This window comes from Sorex fumeus, unplaced genomic scaffold (genome assembly GCF_029834395.1).
Source record: "Sorex fumeus unplaced genomic scaffold, SorFum_2.1 ptg000077l, whole genome shotgun sequence".
In the NCBI taxonomy this organism is placed as follows: Eukaryota; Metazoa; Chordata; class Mammalia; order Eulipotyphla; family Soricidae; genus Sorex; species Sorex fumeus.
This window is the reverse complement of record NW_026606134.1, coordinates 1,019,601-1,036,718: the sequence shown is the minus strand read 5'-3', so window position 1 is coordinate 1,036,718 and position 17,118 is coordinate 1,019,601. Positions and strand designations below refer to the sequence as shown.

Sequence of the window (17,118 nt, the reverse complement as noted above, 5' to 3'; positions counted from 1 at the left end):
AGACAGGGTTAAACCATGAATATGCTAACAAGCTTACCGACCAGCCTGCAAAGGGTCCTGACTGGGGGCTAAAGGAAAGCCCCTAAGCGAACCTTAGACCCCTGTCAGGCTGTAGGGAGAATTATATTTTTGAACTAGTCTACAGTGTGGACAGGAAATGACCTCTCCACAAACTGCTTCTTAAAAAACAAGCACTGGTGCCTAAAGCTATCCAGCCTCTCTCTCTCTCTCTCCCTCCCTCCCTCCCTCCCGCGTTCCCTCCCTCCCTCCTCCTTCCTCCCTCCCCGCCCCCTCCCTCTCTCTGGAGCTCCTGCTCCCTAGCTCCCTCTCCTCCTCGCCGTCCTCCCTCCCTGCTCCCTCCCTCCTCGGCGCTCTCCCTCTCCTCGCTCCGGAGGGCTCCGACAGCAGTTCCCAGCCAGTGTGCTCGGTGGCTGGCTGCCTGCGCGCGCGCGCGCGAGTGTGTGTGCGCGTGTGTGTGTACGCGTGTGTGTCTGTGTGTCTGTGTGTGCGAGCGTGTGCGTGCGCCTACTTTGTACTGTGAAGAACACAGCCCATGTGCTCTGCATGGACGTTACTGATACTCTGTTGAGCGTGATTCTCCACAAGCAGGCAAGATGTCCAGCACACCACACGACCCCTTCTATTCTTCGCCTTTCGGCCCATTTTATAGGAGACACACACCCTACATGGTGCAGCCAGAGTACCGAATCTATGAGATGAACAAGAGACTGCAGTCTCGCACGGAGGTAAGTCCTTCAGCCCTGCCTGCGTGGCCGCGTCTCTTTGCAAACTGTGCAGTGGGCTTCGCCTGGGGTGGCCGCTGCGTTCCGTGGCAAGTGTCCCGCTAGATACTACCACGTTCGTGGAGCCCAGCGCCAGGATGGAGCCACTAGTTTGAACGCCGAGATTCCAGGAAGGCGCTGCAACTCTTGGGGCTGGCGATAGTTTTCTGCTGGAATCTCGAAATAGACAACCCAGCAATTGATTCGCCTGCTGGGTCTCCAGAAATATTGCTTCCCCCTCTCACGGCCCCCCCCCCAAAAAAAAATCGGGGTGTGCAAGCTCCGATAAGTCCCGTTAGTGTTTCTGGAGATATAATTCAGGGATCTACTTGGCAATCCCGTGCATGCGGCAAAATAATATTGTAACAAATCCCGGAGGAAGTCTGCTGTGACCTGTGTTTGCTTTGCAAAGTGATCAAAAGAGAGGTGGAGAGGTGGTTGAGAGTATCCCCGCATACTTTTAAGAGCTGGCCCCCAAGAGAGACACACGTTTGGATATTTCTGAGCCCAAGGCAGAGACCAGTTGCTTGGGACAAGGGGTTCGGGATTGCTCCTCCGTCTCAGCTGGGAGTGTCTCCTAAGGAGCTCTACCTTTGGCCTGAGCTAGATCTGCATTTAAGTGAACTCAAGCTTTTGCATATTTGCAGTCTTGTGCCTGAAAGGGGAATCAGCCCCTCTGGCCTGGGAACGCTGGGAGCCGAGGGAACGGGACTTTCAGAACTTTGTAAATGCAAAACTCCTGGCTGCCTCCTGCGATTTAAATGTTTAATGCCAGCTGACTTTTTCTCGGTGCTAACTTAGCTGTCGGGTCATCTTGCAGCTAGTTTGAGCCTGTAACTTGGGGCTTTGTGTGGAAGTGTGTTGAGAAAGAGTTGCACCAAAGTCACTTTAGAAAGTAAAAATCACTAAGAATTCAGTCTCTGCAGAGTACAGATACCCAGAGGGTTATGGCAAAGCGCTTTCCTGGAATAGCTTTGGTGAAATTTTAGATGAAGATGGACTCTCAACTCTGGAAAGGGACACAAGCTTGTATGGTACAATAAAACACACTTGCTTGAATTGTCAACAGAGCTGTGGCGAATTCATGATGTTAAATGTTTTTAATACAGCTAACAAGATGTAACCTGTTTTCTAATTTGCTGATAGCTGGACGAGGACTGATCTTTTCAAAAAAAGATTATCTTTAATCTTTTCAAAAATATCATTTTTTAATATTGCTATTTTGGGGGGTATATGTTTGTTATACCACAGATGCTAACTATGATTGATGATACTGTTGCTCTCATTAAGCCAGTAGCTTTTACATAAATTTAAACTATTTTGCTTGGGGTGGGCAACTATTGGTAATAAAAGAAGTTTGTATGGTGTGTGTGTGTGTGTGTGTGTGTGTGTGTGGCATGCCACTTTGTATATTTCTTTCAGATATTTGGGGCAAGTCTGTGTTGGAGTCTTCCAGAAATGATTGATGGTGGTAGGCTACTTTTTAGAATCATATATTTCATGTACATAGTGATAAACAAAAACTACGAGGTTAAGAAAAGTCTTAAAATAAATGATTCATTAAATAAATAAATAAATAAATAAATAAATAAAAGGAGAGTGGAGGTTATATGGGCTCAATTTTTGAAAGGCAGCAGGGCTACAATACAATGCCCTGCTTCACATTTGAGAAAGTTTCTAGGAGTAGTGGAAAGGGGTTTTTGTCTCTCCTTGGTTGGGAGGGCAGGCGCAGAGATTCCTCTAGTTCTGGATTTTTGAAGGTCCTGAATGACAACTTCGTCAGTTGTGAGCAAGGAAACCTCTGGGTTCAAATCTCATGGTAACCTGCAGGCTGGGGAGCTCCATGTCCTCACACTTACTTTATCATTAAGACCCCACCCCCAATCCACATGTGTTCTAAAAAGTGGTATAGTGTCTTGGTAGGGCTGACTTGGACACGCCTAACTTTTGTTTGGATTATGGGGTATTACTTTTAAGAATTTCCTTACCTCAGAGGAGAAAAAAACCCTCCTTCATAAAGCTCAAGCACCTGGAGAGGAACGCTTGCTCTGACAAATCCTTTAAACCTGACTCGAACAGAAATGCCCTAAGATTTGTTTTCTGGTGTGTTCTGGGGCCAACCCAGAGCAGAGATCCCCTGAACATTTCCCCTCTACCTCATTTTTAAAAATAATTATTCTAATGCTTACTCTTATCTTTCTTTTCTCTTTGTCCAAAGGTAAATGTCATGAACCCAAGCTTTTAAATGTGTTTTCATTTTCAAAGGAGAGAATCAAATCATTTCTTCTAAAATTTTATTGACATTAAGCTTTGGATCTGAGCTACAATTAGAAGCATTTGAAAAAAAAATAACTTTGCATGAAAAAGTTGTATTATGCCTTTAACAAAGATGATTAGTTGTGATAAAGCTGTTCTGAGTCCTAGTGAGGGATTGGCTGGAGCAAAAGTCACTAGTATCCAACAGGAGTTACCAGTTTATTCACATCAATAGCAAATCGATTGTTGAGTGATTTATCTATAGAATTAAAATTTAGAACTCACCAGAGCTCTCAATCATTCGGAGCAAACAGATTCACCCAAATGATTGAGTGTCTCTCTTGTCTGTCTCTTTTAGCTATAATTCTTTATTACATACTCATCATTGACTTCTAATAATACACACATATACACACTTACGTATCTCCCATCTGGGCAATACTTTTTAAACTTCATTCCTTTTTAACTTAATTTCTTAATACTTTTAAATTCACTCCTTTGAGTGAAGTTGAGTAAACTTGTTTAGAAAGAAATCGTAGCAAGACTGTGATAAATCCATTTTGATCCAGTTTGTAGAATTTTCCTGGAAACCTCCATTTTTCTGGAAATTCAGAAAGTAAGTAGTAAAGAATAACAGTATTTACTCACTTAGCTTCTATCGCTGACTCTGGGCCATTCTCTCATAGAGATTGATGCAGTGAAAGCATACTGGAAATGAAATCTTTGGAAGCAGCTCCTTTTAGCTTAAAGAGCTCTGGGTTGTGAGTTAGTCTAATCTCTAACAAGGTTCTTGTTTTTGTTTTGGCTTACTAACTGGCAGGAATCTGGGTCTTGCTTCTTCTGTAAATAACTCTTAGTGAATCTTTAATTTAAAAATTCAGATTCTGCTCAAGTCCCACGTTTGGTGTTCTTCTGTAGGAAAAAGCACCAGGAACTGGAATCAAGAACACAGGCAGAAGTTCTTTGCCCCTGGCCCCCCATCACAAATGGCACTAGAATAATGGGATAAAGGTGGAGAGAGATCCACAAAGCCAGGGATCCTGACATTCTGCTTCAAAGGAGCCCATATAGGGAATGTAGAGATTTGTACAGGGGTTCTGGTACTTGCCTTGCATGCAGCTGACCCAGCTTTGATCAGTATCAGCACAATATGCCATCACCCCAAGTGCTGCCACAAGGGTATCCTTGAGCACTGGACCGTGAATAAGTCCCATGCACCACTGGATGTGGCCCCACATCCAAGAAAATAGGGGAAGTAAATAAAATGAGCACTTAGAAGGAGCAGTTTCAGATTCAAAGTTGGTCTTCAATAAGTGTGCATCTGTTAACTAGCTCATCCACCAAAGAGGAGAGTTGAGAACTAGGGTCTTGGAATTAATATCTTTTTTGAGAAATACAATTCTGCGTCCCTTAGAGTCTGGGACCCTAAAGTTGACTGGGGCATCCATGTCCTACTTCCCTACAAGTGCTCCTCCCCACTCTCCCCACAGTTATTTGGTTAGAAGATCATTTAGAACCCTAATCTTCTATGGCAAAGAAAAGCAAATATCTTAGAATAGGACCTCACCTCTTTTTAAAGGACCAGCATGACCAGGCAAACAAAGTAACACAAGGATCTTTTCAACACTGTTGGCTTTTCTGGGAAATAAACTTTCTTTGCCATATCAAAATCTCAGTGGAATTTCATTTAAAAAAAATGACTGGCTTGAAAACAAAAAAACAAACCAAAAAGAAAGGTGGCATTCCTTTACCCCTATTTAGATGAAATTAAAAGGAACTTATGGACACACACATACACACACACACACACACACACACACACACACACTTTTTCCCTTGTCCATGCTTCTGAAATTCACAGATTGAAATGGTCTTGCTGTCGCAATGTATTTTGGAAGAACACAACAGCACAATGAAATGTTTCAGCATTTTACACTGGGTACAGTCAAATAGGATGGGAAATTATGTTATAAAGATTGCAGTATTTGTTCTGTGTAAGGCTTCATAATAACAAAAGCAGCAGTTTTTTTTACTTCCTGAGCTTTGGGTTGTGAGATGAAAATATAGGTAAAATATGAGCCCCATCAAAGTGTCCTCTTTTCCAGTGAAGGGATTTCACTCAAGCTGGAGCACTCGAGAATTGATGGAAGTCTCTCTAGGAAAGTTAGTAAAAAATACGCAAACTTTGTTATTGTAGATCAATTCTCTTTACCTTCTTCTTCACCCAAGTTGTCAAAAGTACCTCTATGCCAGGGAGGATATTTTTAGTTTCATTTGTTTCCTCACTGGCTGTGTGCTAGATTTTAGAAAAATGCCACCAACACTAGAGAAGCATGACTTTCATTCTGTCTTTTTTCCCTGCTTGAAGATTTTGTTTCTTTTACTACACATCCAGCTCCAAAAGAGAAAGCATTGATATCACACACACACAAACACACACACACAACACACACTTTTATTAGACTCGCAGTTCTTAGTTTGACAGGATTTCATAGGAATTTAAGATGTAAGAGGACCTTGAGATTTAAATCGGCTGCTGTTTCACCCCTCCTCTGCTCAACTCTGAAACTCCCCAGGGAAGGGGGGAAGGGGAGACTCGCCTTTTCTTCCAGCTACATTTTTATATACTTCAGTCACCGGATTTCACATCCTCACATCATGTTTATTCATGGGCTAGCTTAGTATCATTGATGTTCGGATGACATCTAGTTAAAATGAGATTAGGTAGTTTGGATAGGTGGGGTGGGGTGGGGAGAAATGAAATATTCTGCGATAAACTTGTACTCCCACCACCCCTAAAAATGTAGTGAGACAAATGTTGCTGCGACTCTGAGGCATATGAATGATTTTCTGTGTTAGACACAGAACTTTCCCAGTTGTTCAGAGGGGGTTGCTGCGGAGTGGGGGAGGGTGGGAGCAGAGCGGTGAGTGAGGAAAGCTATTTTGAAAATGTTAAATGAAACCAAAAGTGCAGTTTTAAAAATGAGAACTTCCCAACTCTTGTTTTTTAAGATCTCTACGTGGCCTTAGAAAATAACTGCAGGACTCTGAAATTTATTTACTTCAGGCCTTCCACCCTGCCCCCACTCTTTCCCTCCCATTTTCTTACTATGGGAACTGTTTTTAATTAAAAATTGCCACAAACTATTCGTAGGAGGCCAAGAAGAAAAAAATGTCTCAACTCACATTCAGCGTGATTCTTATCAACAGAAAAAAAATCAATGGACATTTAAATTTCTTCCATTTTTGTTTGTAAATGATGAGATAGGATTTAGACAGTGTACTTTTTTTTTCATACATTGAGCTTTTTTTGTTTAGGTTTCAGAAAGAAATTAATTTAAATTGTATGAAAAACAGGGCTATAAATCTCCTTTTATTATATTTGGGCCCTTCAACTCATTTTTCACGAAGAACACAAAACGCCCCCCCCTTTGAACAAACAAACAAAACATAAAGCAAATATCCCCCAAATTCAATGTACATCATCAAAAAAAATTCATAAATTTACTTATTTGCATTTGGTTGGTGGGTCTCAAAATATAATTGATCTGAGAAAACAATCTCTTTGAAGGCATCAGAAAATAGCTTAAAATTTTCAGCTGATGTAGAGAATATTTATACCTTTATCACTTTCTGAGCTAGTTTCTTTTGTTCTCTTTCTTTCTTTTCTTTCTTCCTTCCTTTCTTTCTTTCTTTCTTTCTTTCTTTCTTTCTTTCTTTCTTTCTTTTTGTTGCACTGTTGCTCTCTTTCCATCTCTCCCTGCCTTTTTGTTCCACCCTCTTTATTTCTTATCAGTTTGAGTTTAGAAATTTTATTTCTTTTTTGAGAGAGCACACTCTTGAGCTACTCCTGGCTATGTTTTCAAGGGTTATGTGGTGGTAGGGATTAAGCCCAGACAGTTGCATGAAGGAGGACCCTTGGCCTCTCTGCTCTCTCTTCACCCCCAGATTAATTTTTAAATAATAATTTTTAAAATAGTACTAAAACTAGTTTTTACATTTTTAAATCTTTTTAAGCACACATCTGAACATTGTCAACTATTAACACTTAAGGCCAAATTCTATCATTTCTGAACTCTCCTATCCAATAACAACTTTAGAATGTGATAAATACAAAGGTGAAAAGGCATTTTCTGTCATCTAAAAGTGTATCAGTATATCATTTTTGTATGGGGGGGCGGAGGGACATACCTGGTTGTGCTCATTGCTGACTCCTGGCTTTGTGCTCCTGAATCATTCCTGGAGAAACATATAGGTCCTGGGGAATCTGAACCCGGTAGCCTCATGCGAAGCAACTATTTTAAGGAAACAAAGGCTAAGTACCTTTACTTGCGTCATACCAGGAGTAGTTTAGTTTCAGAAAGTGGACTCTAAGGGACTCTGCCATACCACTCTCTTGAGATTGGAACTGTTTGCAAGGCGGACTTTGTTTTCCAGGGTAGATATTCAGGAGGTGAATGCATTGATGTTTCCACAGGACAGGTGGATTTGGGGAGTAGCTAGAAAGTCTTTCCCGAGTGCACCGGATTTGCTTTGATTCTGTCTTACATCTGATGGAATAATTTCTAAGGAGACTATGTAGAATTCTGAAGGATAGATTCAGAGATGGAAAATAGTCCCTGTTTATTAAAGAAAAAGCCAAATCATACTCCCTGGTAATGAATATTGTCTATAGTCATTAAGTGGGGCCTTTTCTGAAAAAGTATGGGAATTCCTTTGGAATCTGATACATGGTCATACAAAAGTTGAATATTTTCACTTCAAAGCACTAAGATTTCCATTCAGCTCATCTTGACCCTTGTCGCTCAGTTGTGTTCCATGAGAGGTGGGACTGTTTGTTTTAAATGATAACCTCTTAGTATCTGTGTTGCAGACCATAGTGCCCAAAAGGGGGGAGGGGAGGGGAGAGAGAGAGGGAGGGAGGGAGGGAGAGAGAGAGAGAGAGAGAAAGAGAGAGAGAGAGAGAGAGAGAGAGAGAAAGTGTCTGCCATAATGGGAGGCTGATTGGTGGTGGGAAATGTACCCTGGTAGATGGATGGATGTTGGATCATTGTATGATTGAAACCCCATCATTAACAGCTTTGCAGTTAAATATCTCACAGTGACTCAATTAAAAAAAATAGAATTAAAAAAGCAGAGGGCTGTATCAAAATTTCCCACATTCTGTGGATACCAGCCTTTCTGCAATAACAATAATATAGGTGTTCAGGGATGAGCTAGAATTAGAATGTGGCATGTCATTGGCTTCCTTCGCAGTTGATAGATTAGGAACTGTAGAAAAAAATATAAAAAAAATATAAAAAAGTGTCCTGCTCTGCCTGGCTCCCCAGTTTCCCCTCTCACCCACCCCCTAGATGCAGACTTTCCCTATAGTGCAGCTTTGTTTTGCTTTGGGGGCCATGTTTATTTCCCACTGTGGTCTCTACGGCAGTTGCCTGATGATTACCGGAGGTTTGGAGGAGCTTAGGGTTTGCTCTACCCCCAAGTTTATGTTATGGTTCTCCTGTAACAGGGAGGAGATTGCGGTTCTGGGAGGTAAAACTGCTCCTCATGGGCTGAATCTTCCATCCTCTGCCCCGAGCATGGCAGAGGCTGCCCAGAGCCCACGGCCATCCTAGCCTTCAGCCTGTCTTGTCTGCCCCCAGCAATGCTCTGTGCTTCCTCTCTCCTTCCACCATGGCTGTGGTGCTGACAGGGATGCACACTTGAGGTGCACACACACGTGTGCTCACCCCACATCTCACTGGTATAGTTGAGGTGCTTGTCCACATTCCGTCTGGGAAACTTGCTGGGAGTTGCCAGGGTTTATACACACTGCTCTCCTGGGGGTGCTCCTTTCTGCAGTGCTAGTATGATTTTTAGTTGTGGTCCTCGCTCCATCCTTGGCTATGAGCCAGAGATGTCACTCTCCGGTTTTGGTGGCAGGGCTGCTGGGAATCGGCTGGGGTGTGCTGCGTGAAGGATCAGAGCTCATGGTCTCACCACGCGAGACCTTCCCCTGTAGCCCACATTTGTGGCCCTTTGGAGCAACCTAATGTGAAGTTTTTGTCTTCCAGTTAGTAACGGGAAAGATTTGGAAGGCGTCTTCCAAGGAGAGGAACCTGCCCCTGTGTAGAAGGACCCCAAGCTCCCTTCCCTTCCCTTCCCATCAGGACTTGAATGGCTCCTAATGGAGCTCTCTGCTTACTCTCTCCCCCTTAGAAGCTCCCCACAAGCAGCCAAAGGCATCTCCAGGGACCCTAGAGCAGTTGCTTTATCCCTTTAGCTCCCCCTTGCACCTCTCTCCGGCCCCAAACTCCTTGCTCCTTGCTGACACTCTGTCAACTGACTGTCTCCTTCCCCTCCCCCCTTCCCACCTCAAGCCTGTGTCTTATCTCTTTCCCTGTGTCCAACAGACTCCAGTCCCAGGGACTTCTTGAGGATCCATTAACTTACATAGAGGGTTCCCATCAGGGACGAGCAGACACTTCAATAAGCTCAACAAATTGGCATGTTGTTGGTTTTATTTTCAAGTCATCAGTTAAATATGAAGAGTCTCAGCATTTAGGGGGGCCCTAACTTGGTCAATGATCTTTTCTCGAGGGTCTTTTTCCTGAATGGGCTGAATCCAAAGGACGTCCCCACCACCACTTTCATTGGCGTGTCCTGATAATTTTCTTTGTAGATACTGTTGGGATCAGACATTTTCTTGCTTTGAGCTCATTGAAGTGTCTGCCTGTCCCTGATCAGGTGCAGGAGACCGTGGACCTCATCTGTCTTGCTCACAGGGGTTTCCAAGCTTCCAGCTCACAGTGGAGATGCAAATTAGCTGTCCACGAAAGAAAATTCAGTAGCACCAGCACTATCCTGACAGATGTTGGGATTTGCCTCAAATCTTATTAACAATCCCCTGTGATTCCAGGTAGGGGAAACTGAGTCCAACGGCTTAGGGGCATGCCCTGACAACTTGCTCAGGAAACTTCAGGAAAAAGAAGCCCGAAAAGGAGGATTTCCCTTGTGAAGTGTTGACCTGGGAACTGGGCCCTGGAGGAGGTGTTGGCATCTCCAAGTTCTGATTAAAAATATCTAACCTTGCCCCAGTAGGATTTTTTTTTAATTTTTATTTGATATTTCTACCACTTCTCTCTCTTCAGATCTGTCTGTGGACCCACCATTGTGAATTACAATGAATCATGGTAATACCTTACTTTTCCTGGAGCACTTTGCATTTGAGGAAAGTGCTTTCAGGGCCATTAATTAGCTTTTTCGAAGGGGGCTGCACAACAGAAAGCATGGAAATTTAAATGACTGGATGATGTTGTAGTCTATAGTGACACGTGGTTTTATAATGTGCTTTGTGTGTGAGTGGGTGCATGCGTGTATGAGTGTGTGAAAGAGAGGGAGAGAGAAAGGAAGAGAGAGAGGGAGAGAGAGGGAGGGAGAGTGAGGGAGGGAGGGAGAGAGGGAGAGAAAGAGAGAGAGAGACAGAGAGACAGAGACAGAGACAGAGACAGAGAGAGAGAGAGAGACAGAGACTACTTGTATTTGTGAATGCCTGTACCCCTGCTCAGGGAATATACTCATTTCCCCCACTGGTACTTTATTTTTTCTGGAATGAGAAGAGTTACATGTCTGGAATATAAAGATCTGAACTGTAGTCTGAGCTGTAATGATTGGCTCCAAACCCAGGCTCTGCCTCCTTTTCGTTCTGTATATTATTTGGGAACTTGCTGGACTTTTTTTTGAGCCTTGCTTCCTTGATCTGAGTTTAGGTTGGGAGGGGACTGTCTAATGCACAAATGCTCCCTGGGACACACCAAGTGCTCAGTGAATGGGAGCTGTACTGTCACTGTCACCTGTTCTCCCTTTACTCTGGATCATAAAACTGTCATCGAAGTCATACAAAACTTTTCACGATTTCCCCAAAATATCTTCAACAGTAGTCTTCCGTGTCTTGCACCAGCAGTCATCAAGTCCAGCCAGGTGTGGTTATTGCAGTGACCCATCGGATAGGACATGATGTTCTCCTAGTGTCTGGTGAAGATCCACATGCAGCCCTATCGCACGATCTGCTCCTGAGAGCAGGTCAGAATGATTTCCTGGACTTGCTCCCAGCTCCCCAGTGTGTGGCCCTGCATGCGCTTGTTCAGGTTTCACTCTGCTAAAGAACTCAGTGGAGACTACAGAAACCTGAAGTATACTCACTTCCCGACTTTGCAGGGCCATCCAAATGGGAGTCTCAAGGAAAGCTGGAGAGCACCGATTGGCGGCGTGGCCTGGCCATTTTGTCTAAGGTCTCTTCTCAGTGTGCACAAACTTTGCTCCAGGAACTGTGGCAGCTGTGGAGGGAAATCAGTTGCTCCACTGTGACGCCGTGAGGCTCACTCCTTAACTCCTGGAGAAAGTATAGGGTGGAACTGGTGATGTGCCAAGTGGCTCCGTGCTGTTTTTCTGGCCAGAGGGGTGGCTGGATGAGCTGTGAAGTCAATTGTTTCTGTCTTCCTTGTGGGGGAAACTGGGCGTGATGCTACTCGTTTGTGCCATTGGCTTCAGTATGAAAGTTTCTTGATTTTTCATGTTAAGTTCTTTATCTTACACATGCCTTTTGACCCTTGTTTCGTTGACCACTTCACATGTGATTTTTAGTTTGACATTATTAATAATTTCAGCCTTTCTGGCAAATGAAATTGCTTCAGACATCTGTATGAAGACACATGTGTATACACATTTCCCATCACTATATATATATATATCCATGTATACTTTATATATATGTATATTTTATACATATATTTTTGTATATATTTGTGTGTATACATATACATATGCATATTATATATATGTATTGGTCAGGAAGAGGCAATAGTGAATGTTAGTTTGCTTGCCAGTATGGATCATTTCCCAGTACTCATGGAGATTTTGTCTTGACACAACAAATCCATGGTGACAAGCATCATCTGAACCAAAAAACAAGTCTGACCATTTGGCAGTACACATACAAAAAGCCTTTTGTGTGCTTTATCATTTGAACCATTTATCTGTATTTGGTCAAAATGTCTTACTTAAAATTAAAATTAGCAGTTGGTACATATAATCTACCTTTGAAAGGTTCTGATGGAACTATCTATCTACCTATTATCTATCTATCTATCTATCTATCTATCTATCTATCTATCTATCTATCTTCTCCTGCTTCCAGAAGAACTTGGTCCCAGGAATTCCTGGCTCCACTAGAAAGCACACATGTCCAATCCCTCCAGTTGGAAGAGCAGAAAGCAAGCATTTGGAGTCCTAACCTGGATAGGGAAATGTTGCTGATTTAAAAGTGGCTTAAGGTTTTCTAAATTCTAGCACTAATTTTCTGGCCGATAACCAGAAACTGCTGAATTCAACAGTTACAGCCACAAATTTGTATTTCAATCTTAGAGAAAACTTTGTGTTTCCTCTGTGATGTTTCTCTTTGTTTTTCTCTCTTCCAGTTTTCCAATTGCCCTAAAAAGGTATCGATCTTCAGCATCGATATTGATGCTGAAGACACGTCACTAGCCTTGCTTTTAAAATGTATGATGATTTTCCTTGCCAATTTATTTAATGTTGCATCATGTTTTAAAATCCATGTCTACCTTTTCTGATAAAAGTAACAGCACCTTATCCATGTATAGCAATTAAAAAACAAAACAGTATGTATGGAAGAAAATTGATGTTGGCAGTGGGACTGTGCTGGAACACAGTATACTAAAACTCAAATATCAGTACGTTTGTAAATCATGGTATCTTAAGTAAAAAAATTAAAATGAAAACTAAACCAAAACAAAATAAGCTTTTGGGGACTGGAGAGATAGTACAATGGGGAGCATTCTTGCACTGCATGCAGCTGACCTGGGTTTGATGGGTGTCCTGCAATGCATAAGGTATCACACAAAGCCAGGTGGAAGTCCTGGTGTGATCGAAAACAAAATCAAAGCAAAACAAAAACAAATAAAACTAAAATACACCAGTATGCATGGAATTCAGTACAAAGGGTACCCGATCAAATGATGAAAAGAATTTTCTGGTAACATTTTAGTGTATAAATCGAAAGTGCCCACACACCTAGGTAGCCTTACACGCTTCAAAACATCTTGGGTGAGACTTGAATTCAGCTATTCCCCCTTTCCCATGCTTGCTGGTCCCCTTTTTTGCTGTTGCTATGGATGCAACTCTGACACGTGTGTTTGCCCACCTGTGTCCTGCTGTGCTCATATGGAAGCCAGACTCTAGTTGCCGTGCAGTGCCGGGGGTCCCATGAGGCAGAGTCTTCTCTGGGGTTGTCTTCTGTGCAGGTGAGTGACCTCCGACTTGCAAGAGGAGGCACCTGTAGGCACTGAGCCAGTCCTCCAGCCCCCTGAAATTCATCAGCATCTTAAGCTAAAATGGAAATCGTTGTTGATTATCGATCAAGTCTCCTTCAAATACATCCTCGAGGGATAGCTCATTGGGCTGAGTGCATGCAGGACACTCTGCCACCACCTGGTTCTCTGAGCCTTGCCAGAAGCAACCTCCAGGCTGAGAGCCAGGAGCAATGCCCAGGCTTTGAAATGCTCCAAACTCAAATCTATCTATCTATCTATCTATCTATCTATCTATCTATCTATCTATCATCTATTTATCATCCCAAACTCAAATATACATAGCTGTAATCCCAAACTCAAATATATATACATTTATCTATGTATCCACACGGCAAAGTCTGGCAAGCTACCAGTGATGTATTCAATATGCCACAGTAACAAGTCTCACGATGGAGACGTTACTGGGCTCACTCGAGAAAATTTATGAACAATGGGAGGACAGTACTTATCTCTGTATAATCCCAAACTCAAATATATATACACATCTATCTACCTGTAATCCCAAACTCAAATATCTATTTATCTATCTATAATCCCAAACTCAAATATATATGAACATCTATCTGTAATCCCAAACTCAAATATCTATCTATAATCCCAAGCTCAAATATATATACACGTCTATCTATAGTCTCTCTTTCTATATGTTTATATATGCATATGTATCTATACATGCATATTTGTATATCTATCTGTTTATATACGTAATGCATCTATGTATATATGTATATGTGTCTATCTATATGAATATATATGTCTATGTGTAGTGCTAAGATACAGAAATGGATCTGTTCTGTGTCCTGCTTTATAAAGTAATGGCAGAGATAGAGCAGGGCCCTTGGGGTAATGGTAAAGAGATCCTGGTACCCTGGTGGTGAGCGTGGTGTAGCAACATAGAATTATAAAACAATAATATTGAACTATTGAAAAAAACAATAAAATAAATATGCATGTGTATTTTATTTTGGGGTCACAACTAGTGGTGCTCAGGATTTACTCCTGGATCAGAGCTCAGGGTTCCAGTCCTGGTGGGACTTGGGTGACCAAGTCTGTTCCAGAAATCGAACCCAGGTTGGCAGCCTGCCAGGCAAGCGCCCTTCCTGCTTTACTATCTGTGGCCCAATAAATACGTTTTAAAAAGCCAGACAACATATAGATTTAAAAAAATCTGTCCTTTGTACTGTGAACTTTCATGGACCTTTGAACTCAAAGAATTAATATTCATTAAAATAACCTTGTCTTCCAGGAAAAAAGGGGATGTTTAAGTATGAAGCTAGTTCTGGGGACTGTGAATTCACATTGCTATTAATATTATAAATCTTGAACCCTGGCTTGGCTGTCTCCTTTTAAGGAAGATTTTCTTTTCTCTCCCCTTGAAGGCAGTTTTTTTCCCTTCATTTTTCTTTCTCATATTTTTCTCTAACTCCCAGGCAGCTAGTGTCAATCCTACTCAAGGTTTGCAAATCAAGAGATTTTGGCACAATTTATACCAAGAAGCAGAAGCTTAAGTGAATGTTAAGAAATCGGGTTACTCTAGCACCAGTAGGTTGAACTATAGCAAGTTAATTAGTGGCACGGCTTGGAGGACGTATCTTTACTGCAGGAAAAAAGCGGTATCTCAGAAACATAGCCTGAGTCTTATGCAAGGTTTTCTTATTTTCCTCACTGGATCCAAGAGATCCTTGGGTACATTCCCATCTTATTCATGTTCTTCTCCTTCATGCGAGTGACATTCTCTGTGGCCAATAGTCATCTGTTTTTTTTAGGTATATTTCACAAAGGCAGCCATCTTGAAACTAGATTCTAAGTTTTCACAGTTAGCAATATGCATTTCTCTACTAGTAATATGCACTTTAGAGTTAGCCATACACACTGGCTTTTGTAACAAATGTAGTAGTATGCCTGGCAATAGCATCAGGATTTATTTTTCTTTTATATATATTTTCTTTTATATATATATTTTAAGCCCTGTGATTTATAAACTTGTTCATAGTTGAGTTTCAGACACACAATATGCTCCACGGATCCCACCACGAGCGTCAACTTCCCTCCACCAGTGTTCCCAGGTTCCCTCCCATAACCCTCCCCCCCCCCACACACACAAACACACACAACTTGACAGGCATCTACCTAAGTTTGGTTGTTAAAGTTGGGTCTCTTGATTTCAGTGCTGTTGTCTCTGTGTTCTGGATATTTGTTTCTATCATTCCTTAAGACCACCTTTCTACCAGATTTCCCGGTCCTGGCCCCTGCTACTTCTCATCTGTCTTCCCCCCCCTCCCCTCCGCTCTTTCTTTCCTTCTCCCTATACTCTGGGGCCAAGGCTGAATGGAATACTGCACAGCTGATAGGAATGATGGAATATGCAGTTCGTGGCAACATGGATGAGGCTGGAAGACATTGTTACATGAAGTCAGCCCGAAAAAGGATAAGCACAGGGCGATATCACTCATATTTGTAATTAGAATAACTGACAGGAATGCAGTGTTTTGAAGTAGCATCAGAATTTAGTAACTAAATTCTGGAACCCTCTAGACTTATTTTCTACCTACTCTATTTGTGAGACCTTGAGTTAGTCAGTTGACTGCTTTGTTGAGACTTTTCTTGGACAGTGGATGGATGATAGAATATATTTGAGGACGTTTATGAGGATGGATTGAGATAATGATTACAAAGCAATGGACTTAATTATCTGCCATCCCTTCCCATGAAGTGTAAAACATCATTATTATGCCTGTTTGATTAGTGACTATTAAACACCTCCCGTGTGTCGTTACTGGTCTAGAGGTGCAGGGAGTTTCTCTGGAGAAAGTGTTGTCAGACTCTCTAGTGCCTTTGTGTGTGCAGGAGGGAAGAATTGGGGAGGGTGGGGAGAGAAGGAGGTACCCTTAGAAAAGAAGGGAGGCGGAAGGTGAAAGATTTGCTATATAGAGTTGGGCGTTCTAACCCTTTCGAGACTCTCGAATGTTAGCTTGGTAAATCCAGCCAGATCCAGGCAGCATGCCTTGTTTCTCTGTGCCTTGGTTTCCTCACCTGGCAAAGGAGACGAGTGTCATTCTCGCCTCTTCTCACAGCTTAGTAAAAATTTTTGTCAAAATCAGTCTCCACTGTTGAGCAGAGGGAACTGATGGAGTTATCTGCTAGGGGAGTACACAATTGGCTCCACTTTGCACAAGCCCACGTGGTCAGTTTGTGGACAGTGGGCCTGTGACTCACTTGGAGCATATTTGTGTGTGGGGAGGAGGGAACCAGTGAATGGGAGATGTACAAAGGAAAATGACACACACTTACTGGCTGGCTGGGCTATTTTTAGCTCGGTGTCTGAGTAGAGGATAGATTTCCATGGCATTTACAAAAAGAGATGCAAACTTACCGGAAGCCGAGGTGATGTGCTTTGTTTGGGGACACTCTTGACCCCCGAAACTTTGAGCCTCTACTTTGTCAGTAGGACTACAAGGTCTCAGTCCTGACTTTTGTCTCTGCCTTGACAGAGTGGGACCTGGGAGAAGTGCCAGGGGCAGGGACTGACAACTCCGCACCCCCCCCCCCCCCCCCTGCGAAGGGGAGGTGACAGGAGGCTTTGTGTGAGGTAGGGGGAGAATGAGAAGGGTGAAAGATTTCCCTGTGCAGGACATGTGCCCGAGTATTGGAGTCTCCCTTTCTATGGGATAGAGCAGGAACAACCATACCCCAACTTTGAGGAGCTGCTG

At 42.6% G+C, this 17,118-nt stretch overlaps 1 protein-coding gene across 10 annotated transcripts in view; it reads left to right on the top strand.

Moving 5' to 3' along the window:
* The first annotated feature begins 408 nt into the window (after positions 1-408).
* Positions 409-17,118, top strand: part of LDB2 (LIM domain binding 2) — a 383,871-nt gene continuing 367,161 nt past the window's right edge. For 5 of the 10 annotated variants that reach the window (XM_056130361.1, XM_056130365.1, XM_056130363.1 and 2 more), the window contains exon 1: positions 410-746. In XM_056130361.1, coding sequence (XP_055986336.1) covers positions 615-746 — 132 coding nt within the window. In that variant the 5' untranslated portion in view covers positions 410-614. Of the gene's footprint in view, positions 747-17,118 lie in introns of all 10 variants that reach the window. The other 5 variants (XM_056130357.1, XM_056130358.1, XM_056130356.1 and 2 more) reach the window with 3 other exon arrangements.